At 51.8% G+C, this 16,595-nt stretch overlaps 5 protein-coding genes across 5 annotated transcripts; 2 read left to right on the top strand and 3 right to left on the bottom strand.

Annotated features, from left to right (window-relative positions):
- Positions 1–282: 282 nt before the first annotated feature.
- On the bottom strand, positions 283–942 carry PG986_003399 (ribonucleotide reductase inhibitor; the record flags this gene model as incomplete). The annotated part of the gene is made up of 1 exon (XM_066839621.1): positions 283–942. The coding sequence occupies one exon, from the start codon at positions 940–942 to the stop codon at positions 283–285; it is 660 nt and encodes a 219-aa protein (XP_066704685.1).
- Positions 943–3,508: 2,566 nt separating this feature from the next.
- PG986_003398 (40S ribosomal protein eS27) lies at positions 3,509–4,121 on the bottom strand (the record flags this gene model as incomplete). The annotated part of the gene is made up of 3 exons (XM_066839620.1): positions 3,509–3,691; positions 3,788–3,850; positions 4,119–4,121. The coding sequence occupies 3 exons, from the start codon at positions 4,119–4,121 to the stop codon at positions 3,509–3,511; spliced, it is 249 nt and encodes an 82-aa protein (XP_066704684.1).
- Positions 4,122–4,896: 775 nt separating this feature from the next.
- PG986_003397 (thioredoxin-like protein) lies at positions 4,897–5,742 on the top strand (the record flags this gene model as incomplete). Its single annotated transcript, XM_066839619.1, has 2 exons — positions 4,897–4,961; positions 5,028–5,742. The coding sequence occupies 2 exons, from the start codon at positions 4,897–4,899 to the stop codon at positions 5,740–5,742; spliced, it is 780 nt and encodes a 259-aa protein (XP_066704683.1).
- Positions 5,743–6,420: 678 nt separating this feature from the next.
- On the top strand, positions 6,421–8,148 carry PG986_003396 (leucine-rich repeat domain-containing protein; the record flags this gene model as incomplete). Its single annotated transcript, XM_066839618.1, has 3 exons — positions 6,421–6,923; positions 6,980–7,455; positions 7,502–8,148. 3 exons carry the CDS (start codon positions 6,421–6,423, stop codon positions 8,146–8,148), a joined length of 1,626 nt encoding a protein of 541 aa, XP_066704682.1.
- A 2,019-nt stretch (positions 8,149–10,167) lies between these two features.
- Positions 10,168–10,862, bottom strand: PG986_003395 (uncharacterized protein; the record flags this gene model as incomplete). Its single annotated transcript, XM_066839617.1, has 2 exons — positions 10,168–10,363; positions 10,411–10,862. 2 exons carry the CDS (start codon positions 10,860–10,862, stop codon positions 10,168–10,170), a joined length of 648 nt encoding a protein of 215 aa, XP_066704681.1.
- Between the last annotated feature and the right edge of the window lie 5,733 nt (positions 10,863–16,595).

Here is a 16,595-nt window from a genome sequence, read left to right as displayed (position 1 = left end):
GTGTCTAGACCCAAGATCCCCATGACCGAGTGTTTGCCGTCCGCGAACGTGCCTCCTTCCGTAGGCATGGCTACCCCCAGACTATCCAGTCTTTTAAGAAACCAGAACGTATTCGCCCAGTCGCTGGACAAGCGGCTCGCTTAAACAACGAAAATCAACAGTCCTCAAGTGTGCTCCTTTGCGCCTTTCCATGCAAAACCCAAAGCTCGCTGCAGAACAACCCCGCCATCCTTGGCATATCTGATCATACTGTCCCGTTCGTCTCTCGTCTCCCTTCGCCCGTTAGACATCGCTCATCTCCATTTCCCAGGTGCGATCCAGAAAGGGTGCCTCGTCAAAATCATTACCCATTACCATCACATTTTCTTGTCCCATCGCTGCGGCACGTCCTGACACGCCCGCCAGCTTGCCTCGGCTGTGTCCTTTTCGGGGCACAGCCATGACTCTGCCGTTACCCCAGCCAGCGGGCGCCACACTACGTGGGCTGACGGCATCGTCGTCGTGCCAGCCTACGATATTCAGACGTCCCGGCATTTCGGGCTTATCATCCTCGTCCTCGACGAAGAAGCGCTTTCGCGTCCTTGCGCCGGTGACGCCCGAGCTTACTGAGTCGTTGGAGCTCGTGGAGTCTTGGCTCATCGTCAGGCCTGGCAGCTCATCACTACTGTCCATGGCATCGGCTGACCTGATCGTGGTCTGGTGACCGGGCGTCGTAGCATTGAAGGAAAACGTCTCTGTGGAAGGCTGTGCGCCCAAGCCGCCAACCTTGTTGATGCCACAGAAGGGGAGTAGCTCGCGCGGCGTCGAGACGGCATTCGCCCGCGACCGACCTGTGTCACCGGCACCTGCACCGGCCATTTCGTTGTCGGCTTCGTCCCACAGGGAAAAGGCGCTGTAAGTTCCTGTCTTGTATCCTTCAGGCACAGCTTTGCGCACTCGCATGCCAACCGAAAGCAGATTGGCTTGGTCGGTATTGCTAGCCGCAACGAATGAACGCGGGGTGCCTGCACCAGCAGAGTTGAGCGACGCCGGTGTTGATGAGACGACGCCGCTGCTGTTAAAAAAGAAGTGATTTGTCGCTGTGAAGGGTCGCTGGATGCGCCGGCAAATTGACGTTTCGTTCTAGGTACGGACATCGGGAGAGGGATGATAGAGAATGGGATGAACTGGTGGTGGAACAGAACGAACACCGGCTGATTTGTCGCGGGTGCGTGTATCCGTCAATTACGGCGTCCAAGGATCAATTCCAGCTCTTGTGCCGGCCGAAACTTGAAGTGCGAGATTGACTGGTTCGACGGCTTGGTCCCGTAACGTCGGATCAATCTGAAGCACGCTCCGCCTCAGAGGGGCCTGTCGATACGGCGGCCAACAGTGTAGTGTGGTGGGTTTTGGGGGAAGCCGGCGAAATCAAGGGCTAAGGACCAATGCGCTCGTGCGTTTGTTGTTCAAGATGGTGATGGTGTCGCTTATCGTCAGGCAGCCCCTCTCATCCAAGCATAAACTTATGACCGGGGGAAAAGGTGAAGGAGTGTGTGGGATAAATGATTGACTGGTAGATGGAGGATGGATAATTACAGGAGGAGGCTGGGGAGGAATCTGTGACCCTTTGTAGTAGTGGATATCCGCAGCGGCGATCTATTGAAGCGGGGGAGAAACAGGACCTCTCAGCACCAAAAGCCGGGGCACGTAATGGGTGAGACCAGACCAGACCAGACCAGACGCCAGCAGCAAATCCACGCGCCGCAACCAGATGACCGTGTTTTTTCGCGTAAAGCGCTCTTTCCCGGATCCTGATACCTAGGTAGACAGGACCCACTTCCGCTATCCTATCGGGACACGGCCATTTCAAGTGACGACACCAGATGCGAGACTCGACTACTGTAAGATCTTCTTGCAGGCTTGAAATGTTCAAACAGCTCGTTAGCACCGAATTGATTAGCAGGGTTGCTGCAAAGGTCAAGCTACGTGAGGAAGGAATAAAGGATGGTAGGGCAGCCGCCGGCTCTGCTTACATGCTTGTTGGCGTTTCCAAGCGTTGGCTCCCTCGTCACACGAACGCCACGCTGATTGGTCTAGACTGAGAATGATATTGGTCGAATCATCCTCATAATCCGGCAATGGCTCCTGCTGTTGGCAAATCGGCCAACGATGGCAACCGGCAACTTTCCAAGGCTGGCTCTTATCTGACCGGCTGGAGATATGGACCGCCAACATGTGATCAAGCTTACGCTGTTGAATCTATCGTCACCTAAGGGGTAACTAGCCAGCACACCGACACCAAGGCCCTTTACAAGAGACCGACTACCAATCTACAGTTGATTCTGAAGACTGTTTCATGTTAACCGTTCTCGCATATCTTTTCATAATTCATAATTGGTTTTTCCTTCTTCCTGGAACACGTGTCATCTCGTCTTTCAGGGTGTCGGGAAGCATCTAGCAGTGCCTATCAGTGAGTTGGAGAGTCACAGTCTCATACCCAACGTGCACAGTTCCTCAACGTACCAAAAGGGGAGAGCAATGGCTCATTACTTCAGAATAGTGCTCTCCATTCTAATCCAAGGGCATGCAACACCCTTACGGTAGATGTCGTGGATTGGTCAGTGCAAAAAGCATATATGATCATCTTCAACAAGTGATTGGGTGGAAACCGGCATCATTAACTATATGTTCTAAGCACAAATGTTTCGATGCGGAGGACCAAAGCCGGCAATTGGCGTATTGAACACTAGCCAGCCATGTGGGGAGGCATACAAGCTGTAAGATACCCGTCATCATGGCATTGACGCAGTTCGCCATCATATATTACCTTGATGGCCAGGTGAGGGGCTGTTATGGGGTGCTACCCCCTATGCGATTCGAGCGAGACCATTCTACTAAGGGTAGGCTACATCTGATAATGAGCAAGATCAGATCCATAGGCAAGTCAGAAACACGACAATAAAGTAAGCTAGATGGCAATCACTTGGTTCACGTGCTGGACGAGGGACGATGTCGTGGAACTCTTTTGAATTCGCAAAGGCGTAACGAAGACCGTAAAAACCACCGCACCTGGGTATTTAGCGATCCTCAACCGGCGTTCCACGTCCTCGCGGCTAAACAATGCCTTTTTCTCAAAAGCATGCCTGAGACGCTCATGTGGAAGCTATTTCCAGCTATCCACCCATGCAACAAAAACCCACCAGCTTCATGTGCGTGAAATGATGACTTCCTGATACACGGAACCGAGAAAAACGGAGAATGACTCGCGGAGAAACGATGTGATGCGCAAAGATATCAGGACCCCAAAACGCCCCTTTTTGTATTGAGGATCCTTTGGTAATCCGTCGTCTATCTGCACTGAGAGGTAGGTTGTGTCATGTCGTCGATTATGTCCCGAAGACATGAATGATGATGCCCATTTTCTATGCGCCCATGCCACCGTAATAGAGGCTCTTTTGCAGACATCCGAGCTGTACCATCAAGTCGTCGCCTATGCCCAAAACAAAAGAAAAGCAGATGGAGAAACCGTCTACTTTCTTCGGAAAGAGCAGCCCTCCGTCAATCTGGCCTTACCACCGGTAGGCTGGCACAGGACAGTGGTGCATCCTTGGCAGATGACGACGGTCTGGGCGTGAGAGAAGACAGTGGTGATGGTGAAGCAGCCGGGGCACTTGACGTCCATGAAGAAGGATCGGGGAGCGGGCACAAGAGTCTGCCGTGGGAAGTTTCGTTAGCCACCATGCGCTGGATCCAGGGCGGCAGGAATGCGAGGATTCCAAGCACGCCGTCAAGAGCGACACTGCCTTACCTTGAGCTTGTGCTTCTTAGCCTCGGCAGCCGGGCTGGGGTTGAGAAGATCAACAGCGAGAACCTATCGATGAATTTTGTCAGCACTTCTGTGCGCGCCGAAAATGTGCAAATTTCCCCCAAACGCCGGCCCATTAAATCTTATAGCAAGCCCATCGGCGAGTGATGGGTGTGGTCTCCTTCGACGCTGAGCCAAGTATGCATTGTGTTCAAGATTGTCGTCGATGTCGAGGGCGATCGGAAATGTTTGTTTGTGGTGGCAAGAAGCCAAAATTGCTTCACCTCGAATGGCCGGCGTTTGGGATCCAAAACAAAAGACCAATGCAACTCACCATCTTGTCTGACTGTTAGGGAAACTGTCTTGATCGAATCGGTAGCGAGCAGAATGTTGCCTGATGGAAATCTGGAAGTTGTTCGATGCAGATTCGCGCTCGCCAGGATGGATGATGGTTGAGTGTGAGGGAGGGGGAGGAGTCTCGTGTGGACAAACTTGAAGGTCCAGGGCAAAAAGTTCAGAGTCTTTCGGATTTTCCACTGCCAGCTGCTGGGCAGGGCTCCACAGAGGCAATTCGTCTTTGGGTAGTGGTCTAAAAAAGGGAAAAGCGCAATTAGGGTCTAGGGCTTCCACTGGCAGACCGGGAAAAGGCCAAAAGTACTGCGGTGGGGCCTGAGCATTCCAGATGGCCCATGCGCAGCTCTGGCTTATGTAAGTAATGCCCAGGCAGCCAGGGTGGGGGTAGGTGCAGTAACGTAACGAGTGACGAGCGATCTTAAGCTTGTGGCATCCGGTGTGGGGAGCTCTGACTTCCAGTCTGCAGGTAACCGCGTCAATGGCCGGCCCCCTGGCCCCCTATGTATGCGCGGGGTTCCTTTCCGACCTCCAGCGCAAGCCAAGCAAGCCTGCAGGGTCTTTTTTATTTACTTGTTCGAGCTCTCCCTCTAGCCGTTGCCTAGATCTACGTAATCACAAGGGCACCTCATAGGGACGAACACTCTCTACGCCATTCCATCACATCTCTTTCTGCCCTTTACCGACTGGTTCCCTGCGTTTTCTTGTGCGACACCTGCTTGACCGCTTTACCCCTTGACAAAAGAGGGGCAATCTCGAAGATGGCAGCACCGCACGAACAGCGAATTGCTGTGCCTATTGACGACCCTAACGCAGACACAGAATGGTATGGATTGCAGAACCCCCAGAGCTCTACCTGGCAACCTCGATTCTAATATGTCTTTCTCCCCAGGAACGAGATTCTGCGGAAACATGGCGTCATTCCCGAGAAACCACCGTCCCCGACACCCATGATCGAGGAGGCCATGATCGAGGGTCGAAGAATCGCACATGAGAACCGACTAGAGGGAAAGGATTTGGATGAGCTCGATGAGCTCGAAGACCTGGAGGATGATGCCTTCTTAGAAGCATACAAGAAACAGCGTATGCAGGAGCTCAACGCTCTCACCAAGAAGGCCATCCACGGCGCAGTGTATCCGGTTTCAAAACCCGAGTACCAGCGAGCGGTCACGGAAGCTTCCAACAACGGCCCTGTGTTCGTCAACCTCACATCTTCCATGGGCACCAATGTCGAGTCTCGAGTCCTGTCCGAGCTTTGGAAGCAAGCTGCAAAAGAGTACGGCGACGTCAAGTTCTGCGAGATACAAGCCGATAAGGCGATCGAAAATTACCCGGACCGCAACTGTCCAACAATTCTGGTCTACAAAAATGGCGACATTGTCAAACAGGTAGTCACGTTGATGACCGTCGGCGGCGTACGGATGGGCATGCTCGAAATCGACGATCTGCTGGTCGAAGTTGGCGCGGTTGGCGAAAAGGACATGCGGGTTATCAAAAGAAAAAGAGCCGCCGAGGACGAGAAGGAGGAGAAGTTGATGGGAAAAGCCGGCATAAAGTCGGGAAACCTAAGACATGCCATGGTAGAGGACGATGATGACTGGGAATAAGTCGAATGAAGATCCAAAGGAGTTTAGATGCAGAGACGACCCGAGACTTATCGGATAGTAGCTTCGGACGCCCAGTAAACCAAACGGGAGTGTCGCGTGAAGAGAAGCGAGGAATCTTGCAATCCCATCGCTACCGGGACCCCTGAAAACGCTCTGATACCAGAGCGACGCAAGCGTAACCTGTGTACTGTACGACCGTCCTAGAGCTCAAGTAGTTTTAGCTAGGTCTTACTGACTGGGTGTAAGTCAAAGCCCGAAGCTGAGGCCTTGCATCCTCTCTGACACGGAAGAGATTGAAATGGGAACAAATTGAACAAGACCCTGATGGAATGGATTCGACTTTTGCCAGGTGAAAGAGAACATCAACTTGCAGGTCTCGGATCTTGTCTGGAGAAAATGGAGCCGTCCGGGATGTGGGACGGATAGGTCCGCATCGTGGCGGGGCCGGCGCATTGTTTTCTGCAACGCTCCCAGCTTGTCGCGTGTCGCGTTTTCCATTGGCCAATCTCCCCCTTCAACATCGCCTTCTCTCAATCACCACCTTAGCAAACCGGTCTTACTGTACCCACTGCGTACGGACACGGCACGGCTCCAGACATACATTATAGTGATTGACCCAGATTATACTGTCCCTTTTTATTGTCTGCCAAGGGCATAATCAAAGTGCACATTGTCGCCATGGCCGACGAGCCAACCTTGCCCCCACTGCCTTCAGTCTCCTGGGATTCTGGAAGCCAGAGCTTCACGCGCAAGCGCGTCAGGGGTGCACATGCCGCGCCGCCGCTGTTCTCAAACTCCAGTGATCCTGCAGTCTTCTCAAGTGACGATGATCCAAATGTGGAAAATTACGCGCAAGGTGGGAGGCAGCGAAAAAAGCGATATGTCGGCAGCTGGTTTCAGCAACACCCAGCCTCGGGCGACTCAGCCTTTGGTGACGAAGTTCGACCACAACCCAAACCGAAGCGGACATTCCAACGGCAATTTGACAGCGGCGTCTGGATGGGAAGCGACATCTCGACGGATATGGAAGAAGTCGGGATGGAAATCGGCCTCACTGCCAATCCCAGAATGCCCCAGCTCAATGTGTCGCGGCCAGTCACCGTACCTTCCCCAGCTGAACGAGAAGCTCATCGGCGAATTATAGAGGCCATTGAACTGGGCAGGGAGAACCTTGATTTAACGTGAGCCTCCGCAATTCGCCAAATTTAACATGACACCCTACTAACGCCACGCAAAGCTCACTTGGACTCGAAAGACTATCTGATGCTGTCCTGTCATCTCTGAGTGAACTCTCGTGTATTCCACTTGTCACTGACGGGGTGCCGTTTGAGCACAAAGATCCAGCCCTGAAGATATTCTTGTCTGGCAATCCACTTATCCGCCCGCCTGGTGCGCTGTTCAACCTCGAGTTCCTTTCCGTCCTCAGTCTGCGAAATACGCGGATGGCTGAGTTACCACCGGCCATTGGAAACTTGAAGAATCTCAAAACTTTGAATGTATCTCTTACTCGTCTACGCTATCTTCCGGCAGAGCTACTCGACCTTATGACGTACGAGGGCAAGTTGAAGGAACTGATTATACACCCCAATCCATTTCATCAACCGGATCAACGTCAGGACTACGAGGCGCTTTCTCCCATTCTATCAGAAGAGCCAGAGGACGCATTGTTACTCCATGAGACAGATGGAAGTGGAGCATATGACGGCAAAAACCGTCCGCGCGTGGCTGGACAGGGGTGATATATTGAAGGGGGTTGAAGACCACCCACGTCCTGCCAGTCTCCCTCTGGATATATGGCAGATGCTCCTCGCAGCTCGGTCACCAATCCAGTTCACCGACAGCCGTGGTGTTCGGGTTTCTCAGTTTACCCTTCCTAGATTGCCTACGGAAGACGACGTGCCTCCCTTAGTTGTCGAGACGGAGGATTTCGCTTCCTCGCCCGAACTTCCTCGTGCGGCACGCGAAACCAACCCGACAGCCGCGACATTCAGTCGTGTGCCTTCTCTCATGGAAATCGCGCTTCGCTCCTGTTCGCGCACAGCGCAGCGGGAGCAACTGCCGGGATACTTGGAGGGGAGCGACCCGCATCACCTGGCCGATACGCTGCATGACCTCAACGCCCAAGCGGACGCAAATGGGAATTCAGGCACGGTGTCTTGCTCAACTTGCAGGAAGTCGATTGTCAAGCCACTTGCGCAATGGATCGAGTGGTGGGATTTGGGCATCGTCGCACTGCGCGAGAAGGGGCCTATTGGCTCGGCCAACGGGTCCGAACTGGACAAAAAGCAATCAGTGCCTTTCATGAAGCGAGCATGCTCCTGGGGCTGCCTTCCAAAACCTGCGGGCTATGGCACTAGTTTCCCGGGCACCGTGAGATTTAGTACCGTCTCGAAGGCAGAGAGCTAAAGGGATTGTGCGGATAGTGTTTTGAGAGATAGGTCAGGTTATAAGCCGTACTTTTCACTGGAGGGGGTGTACTTTGCCGAAATACTTGTGAACCTTGCCACATGCTGCCCTAGTGCTATCGTTGCGTGCCATCCTGGTAATGGTCGGGGAAGCAAGTTAGGGACTTGCTCAGGAGTTTGCGGGAAGTCGCATGCGCAAGAGCGTATACCTATGATCATTCTTTTTCGGACTGTGTTCATCAAATGGATTTGTTCTGCCTGTATATTCTCTGTATAATACGATCTTTCTGTAGATATACAATTGTTCGTCGAAATGACACAAGGCTTTCTTCACAGCTGTCGTACGATGCTGTTACGCAGTATGTGCCGCCTAGCTGCTCTTTCATCGACACCTCAACCAAGTGTCTCGCTGTATAGTACAGTCCCTTTTTTTAGTTTCATCTGCTGTAGCAACCCCCTGCATTATTCAAGGTAAATGATTGGATGGCAGCATAACCAAGCTCTTATACATTTCGCTGGCGAGACCAGCTGAAAAGGGATGTGAAGCAAACAGGGGGCTTCATCGATGATCGCCTTCCTCCATCACGGAATAACCGACAGCCAGCGGGCTCTATAAATATCCATATCTCGGGAGGGTGGGATTTGATGTCGATATTGACTATGTAATCAACGTTCACTCGATGTCGTACAGGCCAACCACGGCCTGGAACTCGCTTGTGGCGAATGGAAACTGCAAGCGCCCGCAGTATGCAGGATGCACAGCCCCTTTCGACTGTATCCATCCCGCGCGTCGGTGCCGCTTCCAGCCCAACCACTTCCCTCCAGGCACCCAGCCGCCTTTTAAGTGGCTGCAGATTAGGGCAACATGTCCAGAAAAGTCTTTCCCGTCTTTGGCTGAGATTGTGTGTGTGTGTGTGTGTGCGTGTGTTTTTTTTTTTTTTTTTTTTTTTTTTTTTTTTTTTTTTTTTTCATGAATAAACGGCCGGTCTCCCCAAACTCGGGGAGGTGGTAAGGTAGCATTTCCCCTTGGCTTGCGACCCATGATATGATCCAGACGTATTTGTGGACAAGTAACGAAGCATCCCTTCTTCAAATGTTACTCACCGGTTCTGGCCCTATTGGGAAGGTTGGAGAGGACAGATGGGGGTTTTATATGCATGTCCGAGAGGTATGCAGGCAAGGCGTCAATAGAGCTGCCTCCGCTTCTTTTCGGCACATGGTTTCTGTTTGTTACACTCGACCCTTTCCACCGGAAATGTGATCGGTCGAACGGCAGAATCATGATTTATGATCCGTTCATTGCGATAGTTTCAAACTGATTGGGCATACTTGATGTTCGCTTCAGCCGGTCAAGGTACGGCACGTGGCGTGCATGGTTGCAGCTCCTGATTCGCCGTCAGGGGCTAGGAATCGCCACTGGCGTAGGTATATACGTAGTGCTTGGTTTCGGTTGAGCCAAATGTTCTGGAGGGAGTCACCTTCTGGGCTTGTGGTACAGGCACATGATGGCCATGATAGTGTCCGTGGAACTTGAGACCAACAGAGTTTCATAAGGTACAACGAAACCTAAGCGAATAACATATCCCGTTCCATGCTAGCCATGATCTTCCCACGTTAAGAGGTATCCGATTGACCAGCAACATTGGCTCTGAGTATTTGGCCACTTGATCAGATACTTTCACCATCCCCAGTGGTGCGTGAAGTTGTCCTATCAGTCACCACTTCCTTTTCAGTGAACTTTTATTTTCCCCTTCCTGTTTTTTCCTGCAATGCTATATTTAACCAAGAATCAAGAGAAGTCAACGCCCCCCGATCGCATCAGATGGCGGAAGTCGCGAGCCCGGTATAAAAGGACGGCATCGGCCACGCCCCATGGGAAGACTGCAGTGCCATATGGACTCGATCCCACCAGCTGAGTTCCCATAGGTTGCGTGGTTGCTCTGGTCGATAGCCACCCGCGATACCCTTACTTCGTCCTTCCATCTAGGAGGATACTATTCAGAGCACTGGGCCTGTTTTTTTAGCGAGTCGACCAGTTGCTCAGGTTGGAAATACCTCGTTCGATACGTTCGCGTCTCTTGTCGTCGGCCCCAATTTCAAAACAATTCCAGGGTTCGTCTTCATCAACCTCCATAACATCATTGTTATGCATGTCTTGAGACTTGCTTTTCTTCCCTCTCGACTTTCGACGATGTTGGCCATTACTGTCAAACTCACTGTTGTGGGTCAGAAAGGGGTATCATCAGGGGCAAGAAAAACTTACGGGTCGGACCCTTGGTGAACATCCGTCGACTGGGTTGAATCAGTTGAGCCCTTCTTTCTTTTATTCGACTTCTTGTTGCTCTTTGATCGCGAAGCCGTACTTGGGTTCTTCTTGTGCCTGTTCCCAGCTGTGGGAAGAACTTCGCCATGCACGAAGGACTTAGGGGACGCCACCCTAGGTATATGATTGTCGGATCCGGCGTGTTCACCTGCATCATTGCAAGTAGCAAGGTGATGCTGGTTATTGGTCGTGAAACCAGGACCAGACATTGTGGGTGTATTGCCAAAAGCGCCGTTGTCGATGCCCTTGTAGTACATGGCACCTTCTAACCAGTAGCCGCCGGCATTATTCACGTCGAGGCTGTTTCTCCATGGTCGAGGCGAAGCAACCGGGGTATCGACAATGTTCTGGTAGAAAGCGGTGTCCCCAGACATGTTCCCGGTATCGTCCATCTCCGCAGTATCATACAGGTCTTGATACGGGATGTTTGCATGAGTGTATCAGTTGTTGTTGCTGGAGTGAATGGACATGGCTGACCAAGACGGGATTACGCTTCGCGAAACTTGAGGGTGGGCAGAGGGTTCAACAGGATGAATCTTCGGAGATGGGCTCTGGCGTTTATTAAGGACGCAATGTCCCCAGAAGGAGTTGGGCTTTAGGCGACAAGCATGTGAAGGCCAGGGTTTGTTTCGACATGAGCTCAGCGTTGCACAAAGGACCATGGAACACGAAAAGGAGAAACTTACCAAACCCAACCAGCAAATGACACGCCTGATGGGTTGTTGCCTGGCAGCTATATCAGCAGCGCCTGGTGATCCGCGAACCACCAATCGATAGGATATTGTCAAGGGGGCACAGGCGCAGCTTTCTCACCGCTACTGGTGGTTAGGGTGGGTTATGTAGATGCCCAAAGACACCGATGGCAGCATCTTGGTTCGAAGAAGCCTGGTGATGGTGCGAGTAGTGGCTTCTTGGGTTACATGGGTGTTGATTGGAACTGAGCGAGCGGGGACTATCCATGGCCAGCTACCAGGGAATCGTATTCGCCGTAGGGCCTTGTTCGTCGGTAGGAAGAAGCCAGCATCATCTCGAGATTTACAATCTAACAGGGCGGGTTGCGAAAAGGCAAGGTCACATAGGGATAGGGAATCAATCCGACTGGGACATGAACGAGCAACAGCGATAGCCGCCTCAGGTCGGTGCCCGGCCTAGTGATATGTCCATCATGCAGGGCGAGTCGATGAAACTGAAAGATTGATCGACAAGGGAAGAAGATGTATGCTACCCAGCTTATGATTGAACCATCGCGCCCTGCATCACAAGCAAGATTGCCGAGGAATGTGATTTGAACAGCTACGTGGATAGTAACAACGCCAATCAAAATAGCATCTACCAGTTTCGGGACATCGTTGCTCGAGGCCGGGCAGGCAAACTTGCCCACCGGGCATGTCCTCGCTCTTCCGGCAAGTTGAGCCGATACTTATGCGTCTCATGAATGCAGACTGTCACTTTTCATGTGACCGAACAGGAAAGAACGATCGAAAGTTGTAGCATGAAAGGCGTGGGTACTGTGAACGGAAATAACGGGCGTGGGCGTTTAGATTTTCAAGTTGGTCAAGTAGGTCCTTGAGTGGCAGGTGGACTAGCCAGTTGGCCTTCAGGCAGCCAAGTCCAGTGTCGGGGAAGAAGAGAAGGCTCGACTGGAGGATGAGAACGAAACTCGATGGACAAGCCACAGGCAAGTATAAAAACTCCTTCGCTGAAAGGGGAGACAGTGTCGGGGGTATATGCACAGCGGCACGGTAACTGGAAACCGAAAGAGCCGTCGACTCCTTACTTCTATCTACCCCATGGCACCTTCCTGCTACAGATTCATGCCCCCCAGTATGCACTAAAATCAGGGGCATTTGCCTCGAATTGTCCATCTTCATGTGTGTCGTCAACCCAAGGCAACAGTCCCTCCATACCTAGATCAATGCTATTGCTACTTCCCCTCCTCGCATGCCTCGCCTGACACCCCGGCGATGCACATCCCTGGTAGCATAAGCTACTTTAGTTTACCGGAGCGATCTACCGGGGGGGGGCGATGGGGTATGGCTATGCGTTGAGATAAGCAAAGAAATCCAAGAAGTGTCAGGTCTCACTGACACCAGCATTGGTGCCACGCAGAACTTCCTTCTTCAAAGGTATTTTCGGCCAATTCCTTTGAGAACACCGTTGCTTGCCGTACGCTTGTCGCCTTCCCGCACCGCATGCCTGATGGCATCACACCCACCCACTGCTGTCGGAGGAGGGCCTACTTAATGCCAATAGGACCCTCTGCCCTCTGCATATGTGGCGTTGTGGTCGTCCGGCCCGCAAGTGGTTTTCCATTACCCTTGCATTTCATACATAGAAGAGAAACTGCAGGTCTGATCCTCTCATGGCTGAGAACCCCGAAGGCATGAGTAAGTAACGAGTCTGGCACTTTGAGAAACCAAACATCCAGCCAACATCATCGTACCTCCGCATCCGTGGCCATCATCGTAACTCCCGGGCTGAATATTGATTTTGAATTCATTACCAGGGAGTCCTTATCCGTCTCCGAACCTTCTTCTGAGCCGAACGTACGCGAGATGCGGTGTCAGCTCGCCGCGGCTCAAAAAGACCTTGCGGAATTCCTCTTACAGACGTGGATAAGTCGTCGTTTTCACCTTTCTCCTCGGGGATCTGGGTTGTGGTCTTGGCTGCTTTGATATTCCAGCCACGATGGAGCGGGGTTGACATGCTCTGTCGTACACGGCAGGTTGGGATGGACCAGGGCAATATGGTTGCTTGCGCTTCATGATCTCAGAAAGTCGCATCAACCCCATGCCTGCCATGCAAGGCGACTCGCGTTGATGCGAGAAAGAGCATGTCGCAGGATGCAAAATAGGGATAGCCTATTAGAGACAAGGTCGGTCGCGTGTCCAATCTACAAGTGATAAGCATCGAGTCTCTCTACGAGCCCGCCTCTGCCGAAACATCGACGCCGACACCATTCAGTGGTTTCGATCTAATTCCGGCGCGAAAACGGCAGTCTATTCTTAAGCGAGTTTCGCGAACCAGTTCCCCCTTTTGGGCTCCTGTGTTGGCGCGTGGCAATAGGCACCCTGGTCTCTCATCATGCGCGTGGCCCGATGCGGTCGGTTTAGAGCAGCGCCTGCGTGCTGTTCTGGGTGTGATAATGGGCCGGAAATATGCAGTCCATTCTGGGTACGCACAAGCGGGTTCGAAGAGAAAACATAATTCCGTCGAGGGACATGCCGATAGTCCAAGAAAGCCAAACTCCAGTTGGGTGCGGCCAAGCCTGGCTGGCTTCCAGGTTGGAGACGCTGTTTCCGCTGTGCACCACCGATACTGGCGATTTGGATGTACTTCCGTGGCGAATTGGAGTGTCCGTCTCTGCAAATCTTGGGGAAGAAATCACTGTTGAGTTGTTTTGATAAATTGATGCGCGCGCGACGGTTTGGGATGAGTCGATGGGATCTACCCGCTATTCAGGAGACCCCTATATGTGGATTTAATATCGACAGCCACCTAGCAACGCACCTTGTGTAATTAAGCAGTATATTTTGGAAATGCTGTCCTGAAATAATGAAGTTGGCCCATCACTGTTACAGAACCAAAATGCTTTGAGCGAAGCTATTGACGAGGTAGTCATCAGTTGCCGTGCAGACGTACCCAGACCCTGCCGATCGAATGTGCTATTGGATAGCATCACGACCAATGCGTGGATATTAGAACTAGCCGAGAGTATTTACATCCAATCACTATTTGTTCCATGCAATGCTAAACACATGAGGTCATGGTAGTATTCCCAGCTCGAGTGCATTCCGATAACATCAGTTGGGGTTTCATCAGGGAACAATGCCGCAATCCGTATACTGGACAATGTACGAGGTAGAGTCAATGGCTGTCTCTTCCTAGAAAGGCCACCCCATGTATAGTTCGTGTTATCATTCCATGTGCCAGCATCATGTACCCATCCCATGTGGCTTCTGTAAGTCGGCAGATGATACGCCCCTGCCCGCCTGCCTATCTACCATAGAAGCACAGTCTACTGCACCGAAGCACTCGTAGGCGCAGAATCAGCAAGCTGCCTCTGGAGAACTCCTGTGATCTGCACCCATGTAAATAAGAGGTGTACGCCATGGCGTGTCGCACTCGAGTGGCCAGGCACCCCTTACAGGTCCATCTACAGCCCTGGTGGTAGGCTCGACAGGCTGGAGGTTTGAGTCGATAAAAGCGTAGACGGTTAGGGTGGTATTAGCTTGGCCCCCTTTACACCGGCGCTGCGGATTAGGGTACTGCGCGTGGTACCAGAACGGGGTAAGTGATCCGCTACCCAATCGTGATAGTATGGCCTTATCATACACAGCACGTTTTGCGGCATTCAGAGACTAGAAGTATAGATAGGCTTGGCAGAGAAAGCTCGGAGGAGTGTCTGTCTTATGATCGATACGTCAACCACCAGGATAGGAGATATCTCGATATGGCATGGCCTCCCTAACGTCAGCAATGCCAGGAAACCACGGCTCCCTATCAATGAAGTCACCGCTGGCATTTGGCAAAATGCGATAGCAACGTCCTTCGGAAATTTATACATGATCAGGAAGCACATTAGACAGAGACTGCAACTCGCTCTCACGTAGCGAACTGTTCGCCTGTCCAACTCCTTTCTGACCTGTCCCGGTCTCGGAGAAGCCTAAGAACTATTGTATTAGATACATCAAAGATGATGTACGCTAATGGTGGTTCATTGATCTTTGGGCGAATGAGAAACATTGGCGGTAATTCTGGAAAGAGGGCGCTGGGACTGTGGCCTCTCCAGCCGCGCCCTCTGCCGCTCGCGCGCCTCGTCCAGGACCTCGAGCATGATGAACCCAAATGCCACTACCACGACGAGCGTGGAAAGGAACATGCATTCGGAGTCATTCGAGAACCTGGCCCACTAATCCGTGAATACATATATATATATATATATTAGCCTCTGCAGCTCCCTAGGAATAGGAGAGAGTCGCACAGGGCAGCGGCCACTACATCGCCACTTAACTGCCAGAACTTACCGAGGGCAACTAACACATTACCTATTGATCCTTCTATCTCAATTTCAATAGACCAGTTTAGTACCCCATATGCCGAATACACGTTGCATGCAACTATGCGTTACAGGGAGTGGAGCTATGGAAGCGTCCTGCTACAACCCTCGACTCTCTACTAAATACAATCGCCGCAAGAGCCTAGGAGTATGGAAGTAAATTGCACAGAGTGCTTCTACCAAGCCCCTAATGTATGACTTAGATACGGATTGGTTATGATAAAGGGGTCTAACCCAAGTGTATCACAAGGTTATTCACACTATTGTAGTTACACACCAAACACGATGACCCTAGTAAGAACACGATGCTTAAGCACGACTTTTATTCACCAGCAATAAACACGTATTGATCTACGACTAGGCAGCGGAAATTTGTACAGTTCATGATTGGCTTTTCTTGTCAATCTGCGAAGGGGACCTCTGGTCTGACGTAGTCACTCAGGGTTCATTGTCCATGTCTTTAACGTGTTGTCGATTTCTCTTCATCTTGATGTACGACTGATGCTCACCTGTCGTAGAGCCAGCAGCGACTTGGTGAACTGGGTAAAATACATAGTGGAAAGTGGCCATTTTTGGCCGCCGCAAGGACTGTTTCTTCTGTTTCCCCCCTAGCATTATGGAACATGGATGTAACCTGGCACTCGCCCGCCTCGCAGATCAAGCCACCTGGCATACATTGAGAACGACCGATCCATCGGTACATCCAGACTTATTCAAGGAGCCTATGGGCCACTAATCGCACCACCATATGTGTCTTCAGCGTTCCGTAATCGCTTCGTTCATCCTTTGTCATCGGGCTCGGGCCGTCTCCGTTCGAGGCAAGGGGTTGCGCGCTCTCGAAACTCAAGCGGGTTCCCCTGGAGAAACGGATTCAATGAAAAATAAAGGAGTCTGCGTCGGCATCGTGAGATAATGAGACCTTGCCGTCAGGGGCTCAAGGTCCGAAGAAGCGAGGCTGATGTGGTCAAAGGCTACTGAAACACCAGGAGAGATGGCGCTGATGAGCTCGACAACCGTCGCAAGCACGCCAAAGATGTGTGCACCCGGGGCTCGATCACCGAACAAT

This window comes from Apiospora aurea (assembly GCF_038362705.1).
Source record: "Apiospora aurea strain CBS 24483 chromosome Unknown utg000002l_segment0_segment0, whole genome shotgun sequence".
NCBI classification, from domain to species: domain Eukaryota; kingdom Fungi; phylum Ascomycota; class Sordariomycetes; order Amphisphaeriales; family Apiosporaceae; genus Apiospora; species Apiospora aurea.
This window is presented reverse-complemented; position numbering and strand designations above follow the sequence as displayed.